This window comes from Nerophis lumbriciformis, linkage group LG33 (genome assembly GCF_033978685.3).
Source record: "Nerophis lumbriciformis linkage group LG33, RoL_Nlum_v2.1, whole genome shotgun sequence".
Classification (NCBI taxonomy): domain Eukaryota; kingdom Metazoa; phylum Chordata; class Actinopteri; order Syngnathiformes; family Syngnathidae; genus Nerophis; species Nerophis lumbriciformis.
This window is the reverse complement of record NC_084580.2, coordinates 13,812,430-13,831,158: the sequence shown is the minus strand read 5'-3', so window position 1 is coordinate 13,831,158 and position 18,729 is coordinate 13,812,430. Positions and strand designations below refer to the sequence as shown.

The 18,729-nt window shown below is 39.8% G+C and overlaps 1 protein-coding gene across 6 annotated transcripts in view; it reads right to left on the bottom strand.

Moving 5' to 3' along the window:
- Window positions 1–211: 211 nt before the first annotated feature.
- pde4d (phosphodiesterase 4D, cAMP-specific) overlaps window positions 212–18,729 on the bottom strand; it is a 475,712-nt gene continuing 457,194 nt past the window's right edge. For all 6 annotated transcript variants that reach the window (XM_061928988.2, XM_061928989.1, XM_061928991.1 and 3 more), the window contains 4 exons: window positions 11,622–11,776; window positions 8,200–8,322; window positions 7,889–8,071; window positions 212–1,475 (listed from right to left, as the gene is read on the bottom strand). In XM_061928988.2, coding sequence (XP_061784972.1) covers window positions 978–1,475; window positions 7,889–8,071; window positions 8,200–8,322; window positions 11,622–11,776 — 959 coding nt within the window. In that variant the 3' untranslated portion in view covers window positions 212–977. The remainder of the gene's footprint in view (window positions 1,476–7,888; window positions 8,072–8,199; window positions 8,323–11,621; window positions 11,777–18,729) is intronic.

The window sequence follows — 18,729 nt, the reverse complement described above, 5'->3', positions numbered from 1 at the left end:
TCAGAGCAAAGGGCGGCTATTTTGAAGAAACTAGAATATAAAACATGTTTTCAGTTATTTCACCTTTTTTTTGTTAAGTACATAACTCCACATGTGTTCCTTCATAGTTTTGATGCCTTCAGTGACAATCTACAATGTAAATAGTCATGAAAATAAAGAAAACGCATTGAATGAGAAGGTGTGTACAAACCTTTGGCCTGTACTGTATATATATATATGTATCTGAGAATCACTAAACATTTTTATGAGCACTAATAATGGAAAAAAAGGTGCTTTTTGTATGGACTAGAAAGCATTGCATTGTCTCAGGATGTGTTCAAAAAGAACTGTAGGCAACAATAAAAGGTAAAGGCTCCGCCTTCTTTTTTTCCTCCTCAGCGGCCATCTAGATCGAATAAAAATAAAGTCCTTGTTGGCCGAGTGAGAGCGTATTAAGTGGTATAAATGCTATCGACGCCTTAATGAGTTTGCCGCCCCTCCGGCGCAAAAAAATGAACACACTTAAAAATGAGCTCATCATTCACACCAAAGCTAAATTAAGTGTATAAAATATCTGAATACAGCAACATCGCTTTCCAAGGAAGACTTCCATATCGTGTGTTTCTACTGGCTCCGCCTCTCGCTCCATCCCTCAATGTGATTGGTTGAAAAGAAAGGTGGAAAGGGGGTCAAAAATGGCCAATTGAGTATGGAAAACACAGCAATGGTGAGGAATTTTACCTGAGTACAAAATAAAAAGTGGGTGAGTACCGCCGGTGAGGGGAGTGACCAAGAAGGTTCGTGTGGCCGGAGGAGGCGTGGCCAAGGTGTGCCTGTTTGATCTTGGCTTAACAGAACGTATGGTGGGTGTGTCTAAACAGAGCAGAAGGGGGCGTGGCTTCAGAAGGTAAGAAAAGAACACGGACCCTCCCCTCGCAGAATATTCTATCGATGATCATTACTAAGAAGAAGAGTTCATCAGGCGCTGTCCTGGACTGCTATGTGTCGGGGCTTTTCTCTTCCTCCTCCTGTTCCTCCGCCACCTCCTCCTCCTCCTCCACCACACAAGTTTGCGAGTATGAAGTGTCCCCTTCCTCCGCCACCTCCTCGTCCGGCGCCACCTGCTCGTCCAAGGGAATCTCCGTGGATTCCGAGTCCTGCGTGCAGAGTGTTTTGGAGTCCGTACAGCTGTTTTCCTCCTCTTCCTCCTCCTCCTCCTCCTCCTCCTCTTCCTCGTCTGGCTGGCTGCCGCTGTCTTTCTCCGTGTCGGACTCGCCGTCCTCCTCCAGCGTGAGCTCGAACTGGAACTTGTCCCCCACCGGGTGCCGGCCGCCGTCCTCGGGTTCGTCCAGGGCGGGGGATGGGCTTTGGGGGATGGTGCTTTGGTACCACTCCCTGTTGTCCTCCAGCGTGTCCAAAATGTCCTGGGCGTCCGGGTGCACCAGGTCGGCCCACGTCTCCCACAAGGGGTGGACTATGTAGTCGATGAAGCCGACCTGCAGGTGAAGGCGGGGACAATTATGTTTAGTGTCCATGCGTACGACTACTTCATATACAGCAGGGGTGTCAAACTCATTTTTAGATCGGGGGGCCACGTGGAGAAAAATGTACTCCCAAGTGGGCCGGACTGGTAAAATCCCGGCACGATAACTTAAAAATAAAGATCATTGTAACTGAGCTTCTGTGTGGAACAATTTCCCTTGTGGATCATTAAAGGGGAACATTATCACCAGACCTATGTAAGCGTCAATATATACCTTGATGTTGCAGAAAAAAGACCATATATTTTTTTAACCGATTTCCGAACTCTAAATGGGTGAATTTTGGCAAATTAAACGCCCTTCTATTATTCGCTCTCGGAGAAGCAATCCGCCATTTTCTCACTTTCGTCGGTGTGTTGTCGGAGTGTGTAACAACACGAACAGGGACGGATTCAAGTTGCACCAGTGGCCCAAAGATGCGAAAGTGGCAAGAAATTGGACGAAATTTGTTCAAAATACGAGGCTGTGGGGAAAGCCGACGAAATGGTCAGTCGTTTGTTCCGCACACTTTACCGACGAAAGCTATGCTACGACAGAGATGGCAAGAATGAACCGAAGATGATCAAGAGAAGAATATCGACCCTAGCTTCCCTGGCCTGCTGACATCAACTCCAAAACTGGACAAATCAGCTTTCAGGAAAAGAGAGCGGATGAGGGTATGTCTACAGAATATATTAATTGATGAAAACTTTATTCATTACTCGCGATTTTACGTAAATTATTATACATAAACTGTGTTTACCAATAATTTAGCTTAAAAACATTTATTTTTTTCAATCATTCGAGTACATTCGGGTAGTCTTGTGTAATGCAGTATTTTGTGTCTATTTAGGTATGGTTAACCTGAGTGCTGAAATCGTGGAAAAATATATGTTCTTAGCGCGCCTGAAATGGGCTGTCTGCACTCTCAAAGTGCATGTTGTTGCCAAATGTATTTAATATGCTGTAAACCTAGTTCATAGTTGTTAGTTTCCTTTAATGCCAAACAAACACATACCAATCGTTGGTTAGAAGGCGATCGCCGAATTCGTCCTCGCTTTCTCCCGTGTCGCTGGCTGTCGTATCGTTTTCGTCGGTTTCGCTTGCATACGGTTCAAACCGATATGGCTCAATAGCTTCAGTTTCTTCTTCAATTTTGTTTTCGCTACCTGCCTCCACACTACAACCATCCGTTTCAATACATGCGTAATCTGTTGAATCGCTTAAACCGCTGAAATCCGAGTCTGAATCCGAGCTAATGTCGCTATAGCTTGCTGTTCTTTCCGCCATGTTTCTTTGTGTTGGCTTCACTATGTGACGTCACAGGAAAATGGACGGGTGTTTATAACGATGGTTAAAATCAGGCACTTTGAAGCTTTTTTTAGGGATATTGCATGATGGGTAAAATTTTGAAAAAAACTTCGAAAAATATAATAAGCCACTGGGAACTGATTTTTAATGGTTTTAACAATTCTGAAATTGTGATAATGTTCCCCTTTAAAGTTTGTCTAAGTCTAAGTCTAAGTCTAATGTCTAAGTCTAACACACACTAACAAAATATGAGGTGTCCTGGCTGGTCCACTAATATTTTAACCCACTTAGGTAGATGATAGGGTTAGAGATATACAGTAGTTACTTCACGCGTACTTAAAGCATACTTAAGGAATAATATCCATAAGGTGCAACTAGGGCTGGGCGGTATATCGATATACGCGATATATCGCGGGTTTGTCTCTGTGCGATATAGAAAATGACTATATCGTGATATCGAGTATACGTTCTCACGCAGTTGCTTTTAGCTGCGGGCATTACACTACAGGCTCTCCTCTTTCCAGTCTCTCCTTCTCACAGACAGCAAGCGCAGCTTCTTACACACGTCTCATACTGTCACGTTATACGTCACATACGTATACGCCCTCCCCGAGCAGAGAGGTAGCAGCATGGCTGACGTTAGCTGTGATGCTAGCGGAGTGGTGTGAGCGCGAATACAAGAGAAAGAAGGTGCGAATCTGGTAACAAATGGAGGAATAACTAATTCCCCCAAAAAACAGCAGGGGGTCCATCGTCTGGCGGTGGTTTGGCTTCAAGTGGGAATATGTCGAACAGACAACCGTAATTTGTCAAGTGTGGGGCAAAAGCGTTGCTATAAAAAGTAGCATTACTGCTGTAACAAACAGTTCAGGGTGTCCCAAGTTACCGGAGTGTGTTAGTAAGGAGGAGGAGTTTTGTCCCTCCAGAGTTTCCGTAGGGCTGGGACGTAGGGTGTGTGTGATGTTGACATTAAAGAAGCGGTGGCTACCGAACCTGCTCTAATGTCTCCCGTTTATTATTTTATTAGATAAGTACACTGTATAGGCGAACCCAGGACACTCGGCTACACTGCTAATATGTAGCATCATTTGAAAATTCACCCGCTGGACAATGAAGAGGGCTTACTCCGCACGTCAATATCTAAGTAGCATATATTAATGCAGCATGAAGAAGAATGTTTTAATGTAGACACATAGAATCATCATACTGCTGTGATTATATGCATCAAGTGTTCATTCAAGGCTAAGGCAAAATATTGAGATATATGTCGTGTATCGCGATATGGCCTTAAAATATCGCGATATTAAAAAAAGGCAATATCGCCCAGCCCTCGGTGCAACGCTAACATAAGAGCTGTCCTGGCTGGTCCGCTAATAATATAACATATTATAGTTTATATTGAATTATTGGGTTAGAGCAGTGGTTCTTAACCTTGTTGGAGGTAACGAAACCCACCAGTTTCATATGTGCATTCACCGAACCCTTCTTTAGCGAAAAATTAAATGTTTTTTTCTTAATTTAATCTTAATTTATTAATTAAGTTATTATATTGAAGAAATACTAATAAAGATATATTTTACAAACATAAAGTTACAGGAATCTCAATCTCATTGTGCAACATGGGAATGTTTTAGTGGGAACTAAATGCGATATCTGAAAGGGGTACAAATTATTTCCAAAATAGGAACCCCACCCAGACATAAAATACTAGTACACAGCTCATGAAAAACAATATTTTTTGTTATTGTTATAATAAGTGGGCCAAAACACTAATATTAGAAAATAATCTCATGGAAATGACTGCTGTCATTTGATTATAATAATAAAACATTTAACTTGTTATTTAGTCAGGTTTGGGACAGGTGTGCTGCTGATTTGGCCACAGTGCATGTGCATGTCTGACGTCGCTCACATGTGCTCTAGGAGTTTGGAAAATTAAGAGGGAACATTGTTTGGGGGTATCCATGATACGTCGATAGGGAGAAGTTTTTATTTACACGATGAGTCGGGTGTGTTTTGACCTCCGCCGAACCCCTGAGGCCGACTCACCGAAACCCTAGGGTTCGATCGAACCCAGGTTAAGAACCACTGGGTTAGAGATATAGTTACCTCACTCGTACTTAAAGCAGGACTAAGGAATAATTGCCATACGGTGTAACGTTTACCATGAATTGATTAACGTGGACCCCGACTTAAAGAAGTTGAAAAACTTATTGGGGTGTTACCATTTAGTGCTCAATTGTACGGAATATGTACTTCACTGTGCAATCTACTAATAAAAGTTTCAATCAATCAATCAATCAACAAAACGAAAGCGGTGTCCTGGCTGGTCCGCTAAAATAAACCCACAAAAAGTGGGAAAGATTTATGCTTAAAGACTGTCTCTACAAGCACTACACACACTAACAAAACATGAAGTGTCCTGGCTGGTCCACTAATATAACATACTTAAGAAGATGATTTTGAAATATTGGGTTAGAGATATAATTACGTCATTCCTACTTAAAGCAGGTTAAGGAATAATTGCCATACGGTGTAACGTTAACAGAACGTGACGCGTGTCCTGGCTGGTCCACTAGAATAAATGCACAAACAGTAGAAAAGACACTTGGATACGGTCCTTACAAGCACTACACATACTAACAAAATATGAGGTGTCCTGGCTGGTCCACTAAGATTTTAACCCACTTAGGTAGATGATAGGGTTAGAGATATACAGTAGTTACTTCACGCGTACTTAAAGCATACATAAGGTGCAATGCTAACATAAGAGATGTCCTGGCTGGTCCGCTAATAATATAGCATATTACAGTTTATATTGAATTATTGGGTTAGAGATATAGTTACCTCACTCGTACTTAAAGCAGGACTAAGGAATAATTGCCATACGGTGTAACGTTTACCATGAATTGATTTACGTGGACCCCGACTTAAACAAGTTGAAAAACTTATTGGGGTGTTACCATTTATTGGTCAATTGTACGGAATATGTACTTCACTGTGCAATCTACTAATAAAAGTTTCAATCAATCAATCAATCAATCAACAAAACGAAAGAGGTGTCCTGGCTGGTCCGCTAAAATAAACGCACAAAAAGTGGGAAAGATTTATGCTTAAAGACTGTCTCTACAAGCACTACACACACTAACAAAACATGAAGTGTCCTGGCAGGTCCACTAATATAACATACTTAAGAAGATGATTTTGAAATATTGGGTTAGAGATATAATTACGTCATTCCTACTTAAAGCAGGTTAAGGAATAATTGCCATACAGTGTAACGTTAACAGAACGTGACGAGTGTCCTGGCTGGTCCACTAGAATAAATGCACAAACAGTAGGAAATATACTTGGATACTGTCCTTACAAGCACTACACATACTAACAAAATATGAAGTGTCCTGGCTGGTCCACTAATATTTTAACCCACTTCGGTAGATGATATCGAACGATTGGGTTAGAGATAAAGTTACTTCACTCGTACCTAAAGCATCCATCCATCCATTTTCTACCGCTTGTCCCTTTTGGGGTCGCGGGGGGTGCTGGAGCCTATCTCAGCTGCATTCGGGCGGAAGGCGGGGTACACCCTGGACAAGTCGCCACCTCATCGCAGGGCCAACACAGATAGACAGAAAACATTCACACTCACATTTGCACACTAGGGCCAATTTGAGCATACCGGTACTTAAGGAATAATATACATAAGGTGCAGCGCTAACAAGAGAGGTGTCCTGGCCGGTCCGCTAATAATATAAGATATTATAGATTATATTAAATTATTGGGTTAGAGATATAGTTACTTAACTCGTACCTAAAGCAAGACTAAGGAATAATTGCCATACGGTGTAAAGTTAACAGAATGTGAGCAATGTCCTGGCTGGTCCGCTAAAAAAAAACGAACAAAAAGTGGGAAAGATTTATGCTTTTATACTGCCTCTACAAGCACTACATACACTAACAAAACATTAAGTGTCCTGGCTGGTCCACTAATATAACCCATGTTCTGAATGAGTTGAAATGGTTGGTGTTAGGAATTTTTCAAATCGGTCAAGAAATGTTGAAGTAGTAACATTTTTAATAGAGAAATGGTATTATGGAATTCCTGGAATTTCAGGAAAACCAGGAGTTTTTCCAGTTCAAAAAACAACTTTGTTTTTTGTCCTAATTAAGAGGAATGTTTTGACGGTGGAACGGTTGAAGTGGGTTGAAAAATGTGGGAGGAGTAGTTGACAGAAAAAAGGGTGAAAATAGGGTTTGGAAAACTGGGAATTCCTGGAATTTTTTTGAAATTGGAAACATGATAGTTTGAATGTGCAAGATGAGTGGAATATGTTGAAGGTAGAATGTTTTGAATCGGTTGAAAAATGTGAAAATGGTGGAAGTTTGAAAAATGGCCAATTAATTTTGAATGGGGAAAATGTCCCAGAAAACCGGGAATTCTGGGAAATCTGAGAATTGTCGGAATTTGTCAAAGGATAGCCCGCGATTCCCGAATAGGCTGAACAGTTTGAAGTTGGAACGGTTTGAATCGGATGAAAAATGTGGAAGGTAGAGCGCGCCACTATCTGGAGAAGAAGAAGAAGGAGAATAATAAAAACCATATGTAAGCATTCACACATATATATTTACTGTATGTGTTAATTCAAAGTGTATCACAATGGCAAGGAGAGAGGGACTTCTTATTGTGGGCTAAGTTGTTAGTTCAAAGTGAAGTTTATTACACATAACTACTGCTCCCAGTCTGTGGAACGCTCTCCCTGACCACCTGAGGGCACCACAGACTGTGGATGCTTAAAAACCCTTCTTTTTAAAAAAGCCTTTTTTTGGGATATATGCATACTAGTTTTAGCTATTTGGCTGTTCTAGTTTTTTATTTATTTTTTTTAATTTATATTATCTTTTTATTTAAATTATTTTTTTTTTAATACAATGTAGCACTTTGAGGTTGTTTACTCAATATAAAGTGCTTTTTACAAATAAAATATATTATTATTATTATTATTATTACTTTAAGTTATGAATATCCAACTATTTTGCATAATCATGCGAGTCAGGGCAAAGACGGCAGCGAATGTCACCTGGCTCTTTTCCACCGAGGCGTTGTGTTTGTCGCACATGGGGCTGATCTCCATGCCCCGCTCCCTCTCTCGGTCGCCCTGGCTGAAGAACTCCTCCATGATGCGGTCGGTCCACTGCCTGTAGAGCTGCAGGGGCTTGGTGGGGTTGCTCAGGTCTGCACAGTGCACCATGTTCTGCAGAACCTACGGGCCAAAAATCACTTATTTGTCAATAGAGCTTTTGAACGGATTTGAAACACCCGTGCGCTTGTGCAAAACAGGAAAATGCTGTGTGTAAAAAATTAAAAAAAAACAACAACCAAAAAGCACACCTGTATCCGATCAGAATAGTTATCCAGCAGCAAGACCCCCGAGCTGGTCACCTTTTTGGTTTCCACCATAGTTTTGAGATCAGCCAGTAGATTCATGTGCTTGGACATATCAGTAGCCAACACCTGCAGAGCAACAATCACATTATGACATCTTCTCAACTTGTTTCACTCAGTACAAATCTCAAAAAACACTTAGTAGTCGGCGTAATAGTCCTAAGTATTAATTAAAACAAGGCAGAGGTTCTATTTACCAAGTATATTTAAAATGTTTGGCCAATACACACAGTTTGAACAGTAACACTGGTGTGTGAATATAGGAAAATAAGACATTTTAATCAGGTTTTTCCTTGGCACACCACTAGATGGAGCCTACGTACCACAGTTTGAGAATCACTGACCTATTGGAAGCTTATACAAAGGCGGGGCCTCACCTGCCATCATGGAAAGAAAAAAAATGTAAAAAGAATTTTTTTTAATTAAATTGTTATATGTATCCAGTGATTATACTATAAAGTTATTTTCCATTTAACTTCACCAGTTTTAGATTATTTATATTTAAAATCGCTGAATTTTCACATTTGCCGTTCAAATACTGAGAAGAGATGGTGCGGTGAACAGCAGCCAGTTGAGGCACGTCACTGCGTTGTGCCTCAACATGGATTGCGGACTCGGCTAACTGCTGGCCTGCTGTGCAGTGAGACTGTATTGCTATATGAACTATATTATACATTTCCATAGTTTAGTTAGCTGAGGTATATAATGTACAGTGTATTTTGTCAACAACTGTATGTGTGTAACGTATTTCTTGTGCTGAGCGATCATAAAACGGCTGCAAAAGACGCACTGGCTGAGGCTCGCAGTAATCCCGCCTCCTGCACCCCCGCCGTAGAATGCACCCCCTGACGGCAGTGTTATATCAACTAAAGCCCACACTTAAACTTTCCACGTGCAAGATTGAATCTATTTAAAAAAGTTATTTCATAAGAAGCCAAAAAGTGCAAAAACAATAATGTTCGTGTTGGAGGAGTTGTGAATGACTGCAGGGCCACAACATTAGTTAATTCACAACTCCTCCAACACGAACATTATTGTTTTTGCACTTTTTGGCTTCTTATTAAATAACTTTTGTAACCTATTTTTATGGGCTTTCCTCTTTGTGATGTTAAGTTCCTGTTATGCGCTGTTATACAGTATATGCCTTGAGCTCTTATTTTGAAGGCGCTAAGAGCGGAAGTGATGACACGGAGTGGAACGGAGGTTTTTGAAAGAAGGTAAAAAGTGGTCCTCGTGTAAACTGGAACCTCCGTGTTTGTTATTTTGTAGTTTCATACAGTATAGGCGACATTTATAAACCCTCGGTTACACTTTTATAAATAGATTCAATCTTGCACGTGGAAAGTTTAAGTGAGGGCTTTAGTTGATATAACACTCCCGTCAGGGGGTGCATTAATCCAGCACAACAGCGGCGCATGGACTTCATTTATAAGTAAAGGTAAGACCATAATAACGTTTTTTTTAATTAAATGTGCTTTTTTGTGTGCTACAGTTTGTATGTGTAAAGTTAAAGTTAAGTTAAAGTACCAATGATTGTCACACACACACTAGGTGTAATGAAATTTGTCCTCTGCATTTGACCCATCCCCTTGATAACCCCCTGGGAGGTGAGGGGAGCAGTGGCGCCGCGCCTGGGAATTGTTTTTGGTGATTTAACCCCCAATTCCAACCCTTGATGCTGAGTGCCAAGCAGGGAAGAATGCTGGTATGAGCTTTTAAACATAACCCGTTAACTGCTGCCAATCAAATGGTGAATAAGATACTCTTTAGGGTTCATATGTTTGTAAATCTGACTGTGATGAAGTCAGTGCCTCACCAGTCATCAACCTCACCGCACGTCACTGAAATATACATACAGTGTGACTAGGGATGGGTACCGAATTCGGTACTTTTATAGGTCTGCGGGTGATAAGATTCACGTAAAATCAAACAGCGCCATATTTCGATACCTTTGTTGCAAGGGACAACTCAAGCACTCGGAAACAAGCGGTCAACAACATTTAGAGCGGACTCTGGATTATGTGCTCTCTGCTCAGTGGCCTTCTGGTTATGGTGTCCGCCCTGAGATCGGTGGGTCGTGAGTTCAAACCCCCGCCCGAGTCATACCAAAGACTATAAAAATGGGACCCATTGCCTCCCTGGTTGGCACTCAGCATCAAGGGTTGGAATTGGGGGTTAAATCACCAAAATGATTCCCGAGCGCGGCGCACCCTGCTGCTCACTGCTCCTCTCATCTCCCAGGGGGTGGAACAAGGGTGATGGGTCAAATGCGGAGGGTAATTTCACCACACCTAGAGTGTACGTGTGTGACTATCAGTGGTACTTTAACTTTAACTATGTTACAATTTTCCAAGAAGAAGGCGCTCAAAAGTACAGGAAGGCTTCACGTAAAAAAAAAAAAATGTGCTAGCTTGATACTAATTTACATTGGATTCGCCATAGACATGCTAAAGATTAGCATTAGCGATTTTAATGCCTCCAAATTTGGTAATCAAAACTACAACTAAGATGCACGTTACAATCAAACAGCTGGTGTGTTTAAGTACAATACTTGCAGTAGTGTTGCCCCGATACCAATATATTGGTACCGGTACCAAAATGATTTCGATACTTTTCTAAATAAAGGGCACCACAAAAAATTCCATTATTGGCTTTATTTTAACAAAAAATCTTACGGTACATTAAACATATGTTTCTTATTGCAAGTTTGTCCATAAATAAAATAGTGAACATACAAGACAACTTGTCTTTTAGTAGTAAGTAAGCAAACAAAGGCTCCTAATTAGTCTGCTGACATATGCAGTAACATATTGTGTCATTTATCATTAAATTATTTTGTCAACATTATTAAAGACAAGCGGTAGAAAATTAATGATTAATTGACTTGTTTATTTACTGTTAATATCTGCTTACTTTCTCTTTTAACATGTTCTATCTATCCTTCTGTTAAAATGTAATAATCACTTATTTTTCTGTTGTTTGATACTTTACATTAGTTTGGATGATACCACAAATTTGGGTATCAATCCGATACCAAGTCGTTACATGATCATACACTTTTCAGAGGCGGTATAGGACCGAATATGAGTCATTAGTATCGCGGTACGATACTAATACCGGTATACCGTACAACCCTAACTTACAGTATAAACACTTTGTAGAGCTAACCAAAATTACACTTGTATTTAGCTTCTTAATAGCACAGGGAATACATCTTTTGAGGACACATGGTGCTCATTTGTTGAGTTTTATTTAATTTGCAGTTAGATTTATTGAGGGACTTAACTTACTTACATCATAATGTGGGCAGCAAACCCTGAGAAATACAATGTAAAGCATTTATGTGGCATACGTCTGTCGGGACTCACAATATCGATGACCATCTTCCGAAGTGATTGTCGTTGTTTTTTGGTCAGGTTTTGAAAGATGTCACAGTTCTCCTCCTGCAGGAGCTTGAAGCCCACAGCCAGGTGGTGGTTCTCTAGTACCGACGCATCGTTGTACATCAGCGCCAGCTCAGAATCTGCCAAGAAGAGATGACGGTCAGTAAAACAACGTATCCTCAAATAGGATGCGGCGGAAAATGTAAGCAGGCTATAATTTAAAAACTAATGATATATAACAAGCTTTTTTAATCAATAATAAACATCTGGATTCCATGACAATGTGGAAAGGACCAAATAGCTCTGATTTTATAACAAGTATTGTGTACAAGACAATAGAAGACAACAAGACAAGACAACGCTGAGGTCACATGTTGGAAAACGTCACATGTCGGGGTAAATTTAATCCAACTCTTTTTATTGACATTTTCAAATAGACAGAAAAAAAGTGCAAGTCGAAACAGTACAATTTTAAAGTCAGTAAATTCTTTACACCCTTTCCCTTAAAACCACCCACTCAGGTCAAAACAACAAGGGACATATGGCACAAACATACAAGACGACAAAACACACACACACACACACACACACACACACACACACACACACACACACACACACACACACACACACACACACACACACACACACACACACACACACACACACACACACACACACACACACACACACAGCCAGAGACAGACAGAGGCTGAAAGGAGAGAGAAAGGGATAAATAATATATATATTTAAAAAAAAAAAGGGAGATTATTCCTCATCTGCGTCTGGGCATAAGTTAAGAGAGTTGACATACAGCAAGAAGGGACTCCATGAGCTTTGAAACGCTTGAGCAGAGCATTTTAGCGAAAACCTAAGTTTTAGAATAATTGTTTCTAAATTATCACACAAACTTTGTATTACATTGAGTTCCTGACAAGAAGACAAAAGCTGTCTTTGAAACCTACCAAGAGTATGGTAATCAACAGAAAGATATTGTTCTAACCCAAGGACTTCAAAGCGGAGAGATGACAGGATCTGCCCAATTTCCAGACGACCTCTTTTTGAAGTATTTTACGAACTCTTTTTGAACTATTCTACGACCTCTTCTTTTGTACTATTCTGTAACCAAAGGCAACGCTGTTTACGACCCACTTCCCTCTGGAAGTGGAAGCGGTGGTCAGGTGGTCGGAGAAAGCCAAATAAAGAAGGAGGAGTGCAATCTTTTGGGAGAGCGTGCTGGAGACTGTACAAGAGTACAGTGTGCAAAGGCGTTTCTCCTCAATTGAGTCCAAATTGAATTCTGTCTCTGTTTAATTCTTTGCCTCTTGTCTTGTTTAATAGATGTCATCAGTGTTTGAACCTGACACTAAGTTTTTCCAGTTTTAGATTGTAGAGAACCTCTCTAATCCAACTTCCAATTAAACAAGATCAATCGCCTGGCCAGCAAGGTCGTAAAAGCAACAGCGCGTTTTAGTGGTACCGGGCACATGTTGTCGGGGTAAATTTAAAACGGCTTGTTTGAAACAAATTTGGAGGAAAGCAAGATTGTTCTATGAATATCCCCGCCATGACTCCATGATTTGATTTCACATTTTCGGGACTTATTCGGATCCCAAGAACACAAAAGCAGACACCAGTAGGTAAGAAAAGTAGTTTTTTTTTCTTTTACATTTAAAACACTTCCTAACACTTCCGACGCATCGTTGTACATCAGCGCCAGCTCAGAATCTTGCCAGGAAGAGATGACGGTCAGTAAAACAACGTATCCTCAAATAGGACGCGGCGGAAAATGGAAGCAGGCTATTATTTAAAACTAATGATAGTGTCCGCCCTGAGATCGGTAGGTTGTGAGTTCAAACCCCGGCCGAGTCATACCAAAGACTATAAAAATGGGACCCATTACCTCCCTGCTTGGCACTCAGCATCAAGGGTTGGAATTGGGGGTTAAATCACCAAAAATGATTCCCGGGCGCGGCACCACTGCTGCTCACTGCTCTCCTCACCTCCCATGGGGGTGAACAAGGGGATGGGTCAAATGCAGAGGACACATTTCACCACACCGAGTGTGTGTGTGACAATCATTGGTACTTTAACTTTAACTTTAAATGTCTATATGACATGTAACGACTTTATTTTACAGACCGTCTTCAAGCCTTTTTTTGACCATCTTTTAGAGAGTGCCGTTTTGTCTTAAATTACATGCCGAACTCACAAAAGAAGTTCCGTGTCTTGTGCAGTTATTAGCTGCACGTGCCATATTTTGTTCTCTTTCTCCACTCCTAGTTACAGTGTTCTCCCACTCCATCGTGAGTGCGTTTTCTTTGTTTATATTAAATAATACTATTTTACTCACCATCTGCTGAGATAAAACTGAGATTTTGCATTGTTTCTGTTTCGTAAGTTCACCAAAAAGTCACCGTGATTTGAGTCTGTTTAGCTGTTTGGAGAGCGAGCTTCCGCAGCTAGTGTGTCCATAACGATGACTTGTGTTTTGTTTGATCACCCGTTTTACTGCCGTGTCACAGGCACCGCTTGGAAACAGTTATGGTATGTAAATAAACATTTACAAAATTTGTCCTACCGATATATACAGTATCTGCAACTTATCATCTGGTGCGGCTATTGTTAGAATAATTGTAAGTTATCACAAAAAACTTTGTGTTGAAATGAGTTCCAGGCAAGGAGACAAAAGCTGTCTTTGGAACCTACCAAGAGTAAGGCTTGTAAAACTCCACTGTGTAGGGGGGGGAGAAGCAAGATGAATGTGTTCCTGTGTTCTTTCATGTATGGTAATCAACAGAAGGATGTTGTTCCGGCCCAAGGACTTCAGAGCGGAGAGATGACAGGATCTGCCCAATTTCCAGACGACCTCTTTTTGAAGTATTTTACGAACTCTTTTTGAACTATTTTATGGAACTCTTTTTGAACTATTTTACGAACTCTTTTTGAACTGACTTTTCCTGTGAATTGTTTACGACCTTTTCTGTGAACTTTTTGCGACCTTTGTCCTTTGGAAACAAAGGTGGCCATGTGGTCGGGGAGGGTCCTAAATAAAAGAAGGAGGCCTGCAATCTTTTGGCAGAGCGTGCTGGAGACTGTACAAGAGTACAGTTTGTCCAGGCGTGTCTCCTCAATTAAGTCCAAATTGAATTCTGTCTCTGTTTAATTATTTGCCTCTTGTCTTGTTTAATAGATGTCATCAGTGTTTGAACCTGACAGCTATTATATATACAAATATTTATTTCTTCTAAAATTTGGTGAGTGCGGCTTTAAAACCAGTGCGCTCTATAGCCCGGAAAGTATGGCACATATTGTTGCTTTAAGTCAAGATTCTTTGTATTAGTCCTTCAAGTTGCCGACCAAACCAACTTGCCCTTTAAGTGTATAAATTCAGAGAAAAGCTGTCAGCTCACGCAGCTAATGATGTTGTTTTGCACTTAAAAAGCACTATTGATGTCTGCCGCCTTGAAGGCACGCGGCCCCACCAATCACTCGTGTGCTTGTGCTCACGTGTGCTCTACCACACGTGCACACAAGCACCTAAACGCGTCGTGGTATGTGGCTTCCAAGATTTTATGTAGACTTTCGTACAACGAATCCCTCATATTTTCCAATGAACACGGTTTGTTTGTGTTTGTTGGTACTTACATTTCCCATGATCCTCCACTTCACCATTTCAGGAAACTGCTTTCTTGGTGTTTACAAAAATGATGCTGATATGAATGTTACATTACTGTTGTGCACCAGGCGGGTGTCAACAGTGCGCAACTTCCTGGTCTATAGTTTTTGATGAATTGGCCATTTTTTCAACAAAAGTTCTGAATTTTTGTCTTGTTTTTACACACAAAAATAAAATAAAAATTTAATTGAATCTCTTTCTCCAGATATAAAATTATAAAAAATTGAAATTTAAATAAATGTATCATAATTATGATATATTTGGAGTAATTTAGGGTGTCAGTAATAATGTTAAATTATTTATGAAAATTAAGTACTTTAGATTAAAAATATATTAAATAAAATAAATAGAGGAATATTTCTGAAAATTGCAAAAACACTGTAATAAATTAGTGTGCCTGTGTTTAGTAATTCATCATTGAAGCTGCTGTTTTTCTTTATATAATTTATAATTTCTTTATATGGATCTGTCACCATCTTGAACTCTAACTTATAATAATAATTCACCCCTATACAATATCCTACCCTAATACCCTACTGTGCAATATTACCCTTCGAGTGCAATACGTCCGACACTGATTGTTATTTATTACTCCGATACTCTTGTCTTGTTCTATATATTTTACAGTATTTTGTATTTCTATAGTGTTTTGTATATTGTACAGGATTGCTAATTATTTTATTGGATAGTAGTCTGTTTATTTCTATTGTTAGTTTTTTTCTTTCTTTTTTTTATTACCTCTTGTGTAATTTATTTTTACCCCATATTTGTTCCCACTACCGCACCTTAAATTGGAGTCCTTAATCTCGTTATATGCAAATATAATGACAATAAAGTCCATTCCATTCTATTCTATAATTTATAAGGTACAACAATTCTGGTCGCATTTAAGTGAAGTCTGTTGCCACGGGCTGTAAATACGATTAAATAGATATTAAAAATAAAAAATTAAATTGTAATGTAATGCAAATATATTCAAATGTGTCATAATGCTCTTTTTGTAGTGATTTAGTGTGTCAACATTAATAAATATTAAATATTTCAACAAAAATAAATTTTTCTTAATTGCAAAGGTAATGTGTAAATAAAAACAACGTAGAAGGAAACCAGTTATTTATGCTCTAGCTATAAAAAATATTTGATTTACTAAACCCAAAACCAGTTGGCACATTGTGTAAATGGTAAATAAAAAAAGAATACAATGATTTGCAAATCCTTTTAAACTTGTATTCAATTGAATAGACTGCAAAGAATGTTCGATCTGAGAAACACATTTTTTTTTTGGCAAATAATCCATCCATCCATCCATTTTCTACCGCTTGTCCCTTTTGGGGTCGCGGGTGGTGCTGGAGCCTATCTCAGCTGCATTCGGGCGGAAGGCGGGGTACACCCTGGACAAGTCGCCACCTCATCGCAGGGCCAACACAGATAGACAGACAACATTCACACTCAACTTAGAATTTAATAGCAGCAACACATTGTAAAAAAGTTGGCATAGGGGCATTTTTACCACTGTGTTACATGGCCTTTCCTTTTAACAACACTCAGTAAACGTTTGGGAACTGAGGAGAACAATTTTTTAAGCTTTTCAGGTGGAATTATTTCCCATTCTTGCTTGATGTACAGCTTAAGTTGTTCAACAGTCCGGGGTCTCCTTTGTCGTATTTCACGTTTCATAATGCGCCACACATTTTCAATGGGAGACAGGTCTGAACTACAGGCAGGCCAGTCTAGTACCCGCACTCTTTTACTATGAAGTCACGCTGTTGTTACACTTGCAGAATGTGGCTTGGCATTGTCTTGCTGAAATAAGCAGGGGCGTCCATCAAAAAGACGTTGCTTGGATGGTAACATATGTTGCTCCAAAACCTGTATGTACCTCTTAGCATTAAGGGTACCTTCACAGATGTGTAAGTTACCCATGCCTTGGGCACTAATACACCCCCATACCATCACAGATTCTGGCTTTTGAACTTTGCGCTTACAACAGTCCGGATGGTCCTTTTCCTCTTTGGTCCACAGTTTCCAAAAATAATTTGAAATATGGACTCGTCAGACCACAGAACACTTTTCCACTTTGCATCAGTCCATCTTAGATGAGCTCGGGCCTAGCGAAGCCGGCAACGTTTCTGGGTGTTGTTGATAAATGGCTTTTGTTTTGCATAGTAGACCTTTAACTTGCACTTACAGATGCAGCGACCAACTGTAATTACTGACAGTGGTTTTCTGAAGTGTTCCTGAGCCCATGTGGTGATATCCTTTACACACTGATGTCTTTTTTTGATGCAGTACTGCCTGAGGGATCGAAGATCACGGGCATTCAATGTTGGTTTTCGGCCTTGCCGTATACATGCAGCGATTTCTCCAGATTAACTGAACCTTTTGATGATATTACGTACCGTAAATGGTGAAATCCCTAAATTCCTTGCAATAGCTCGTTGAGAAATGTTGTTTTTAAACTGTTGGACAATTTGCTCAGGCATTTGTTCACAAAATGGTGACCCTCGCCCCATCCTTGTTTGTGAATGACTGAGCATTTCATGGAAGCTGCTTTTATACCCAATCATGGCACCCACCTGTTCCCAATTAGCCTGTTCACCTGTGGGATGTTCCAAATAAGTGTTTGATGAGCATTCCTCAACTTTCTCAGTCTTTTTTGCCACTCGTGCCAGCTTTTTTGAAACATGTTGCAGGCATCAAATTCCAAATGAGCTAACATTTGCAAAAAATAACAAAGCTTACCAGTTCGAACGTTAAGTATCTTGTCTTTGCAGTCTATTCAATTGAATATAGCTTGAAAAAGATTTGCAAATCATTGTTTTCTGTTTTTATTTACCATTTACACAACGTGCCAACTTCACTGGTTTTGGGTTTTGTATAATTAATGATTCCTACTTTGCGGAAATTAATTTTGCCACAGCCATATCTGGAACCAATTAACAGCGATAAACAAGGGATGACCGTAAAAAAACAAAACAAAAAAACCTGTTATTTTTAAATACAAAATAAACTTGTGTAATAATTGTTACAGCACTATTTTAGGGTGTCAGTGGGTAGTCATTTGTAATTCAACATTAGCTCACAAATAAACCTTTTTGACAAATTCTGCCTAGCAACATGGGGCTGTTCCTCTGAGGAGGCAAAAAAGAAAAACACTACAAGGAAGAATAACCTGGAAAAATGGCCAAAATATTATTTGGGTTGAGGAAAATTGGAATTTACAATAGAAAGATCAGATTGTATTTGAAGCTAAAATGACATCAAGTTTCATGCAGATTCTAAAAGTGTGGTGGCTCCAATGGAACTAAATATATACGTTTTTTTTTAGCCTTGGCATTTATTCATGCATGTGAAAAAGACTAATGTGTGTGTGTGTCAGCGTGAGAACCAGAGTGACACGGCTGACATAGCTAA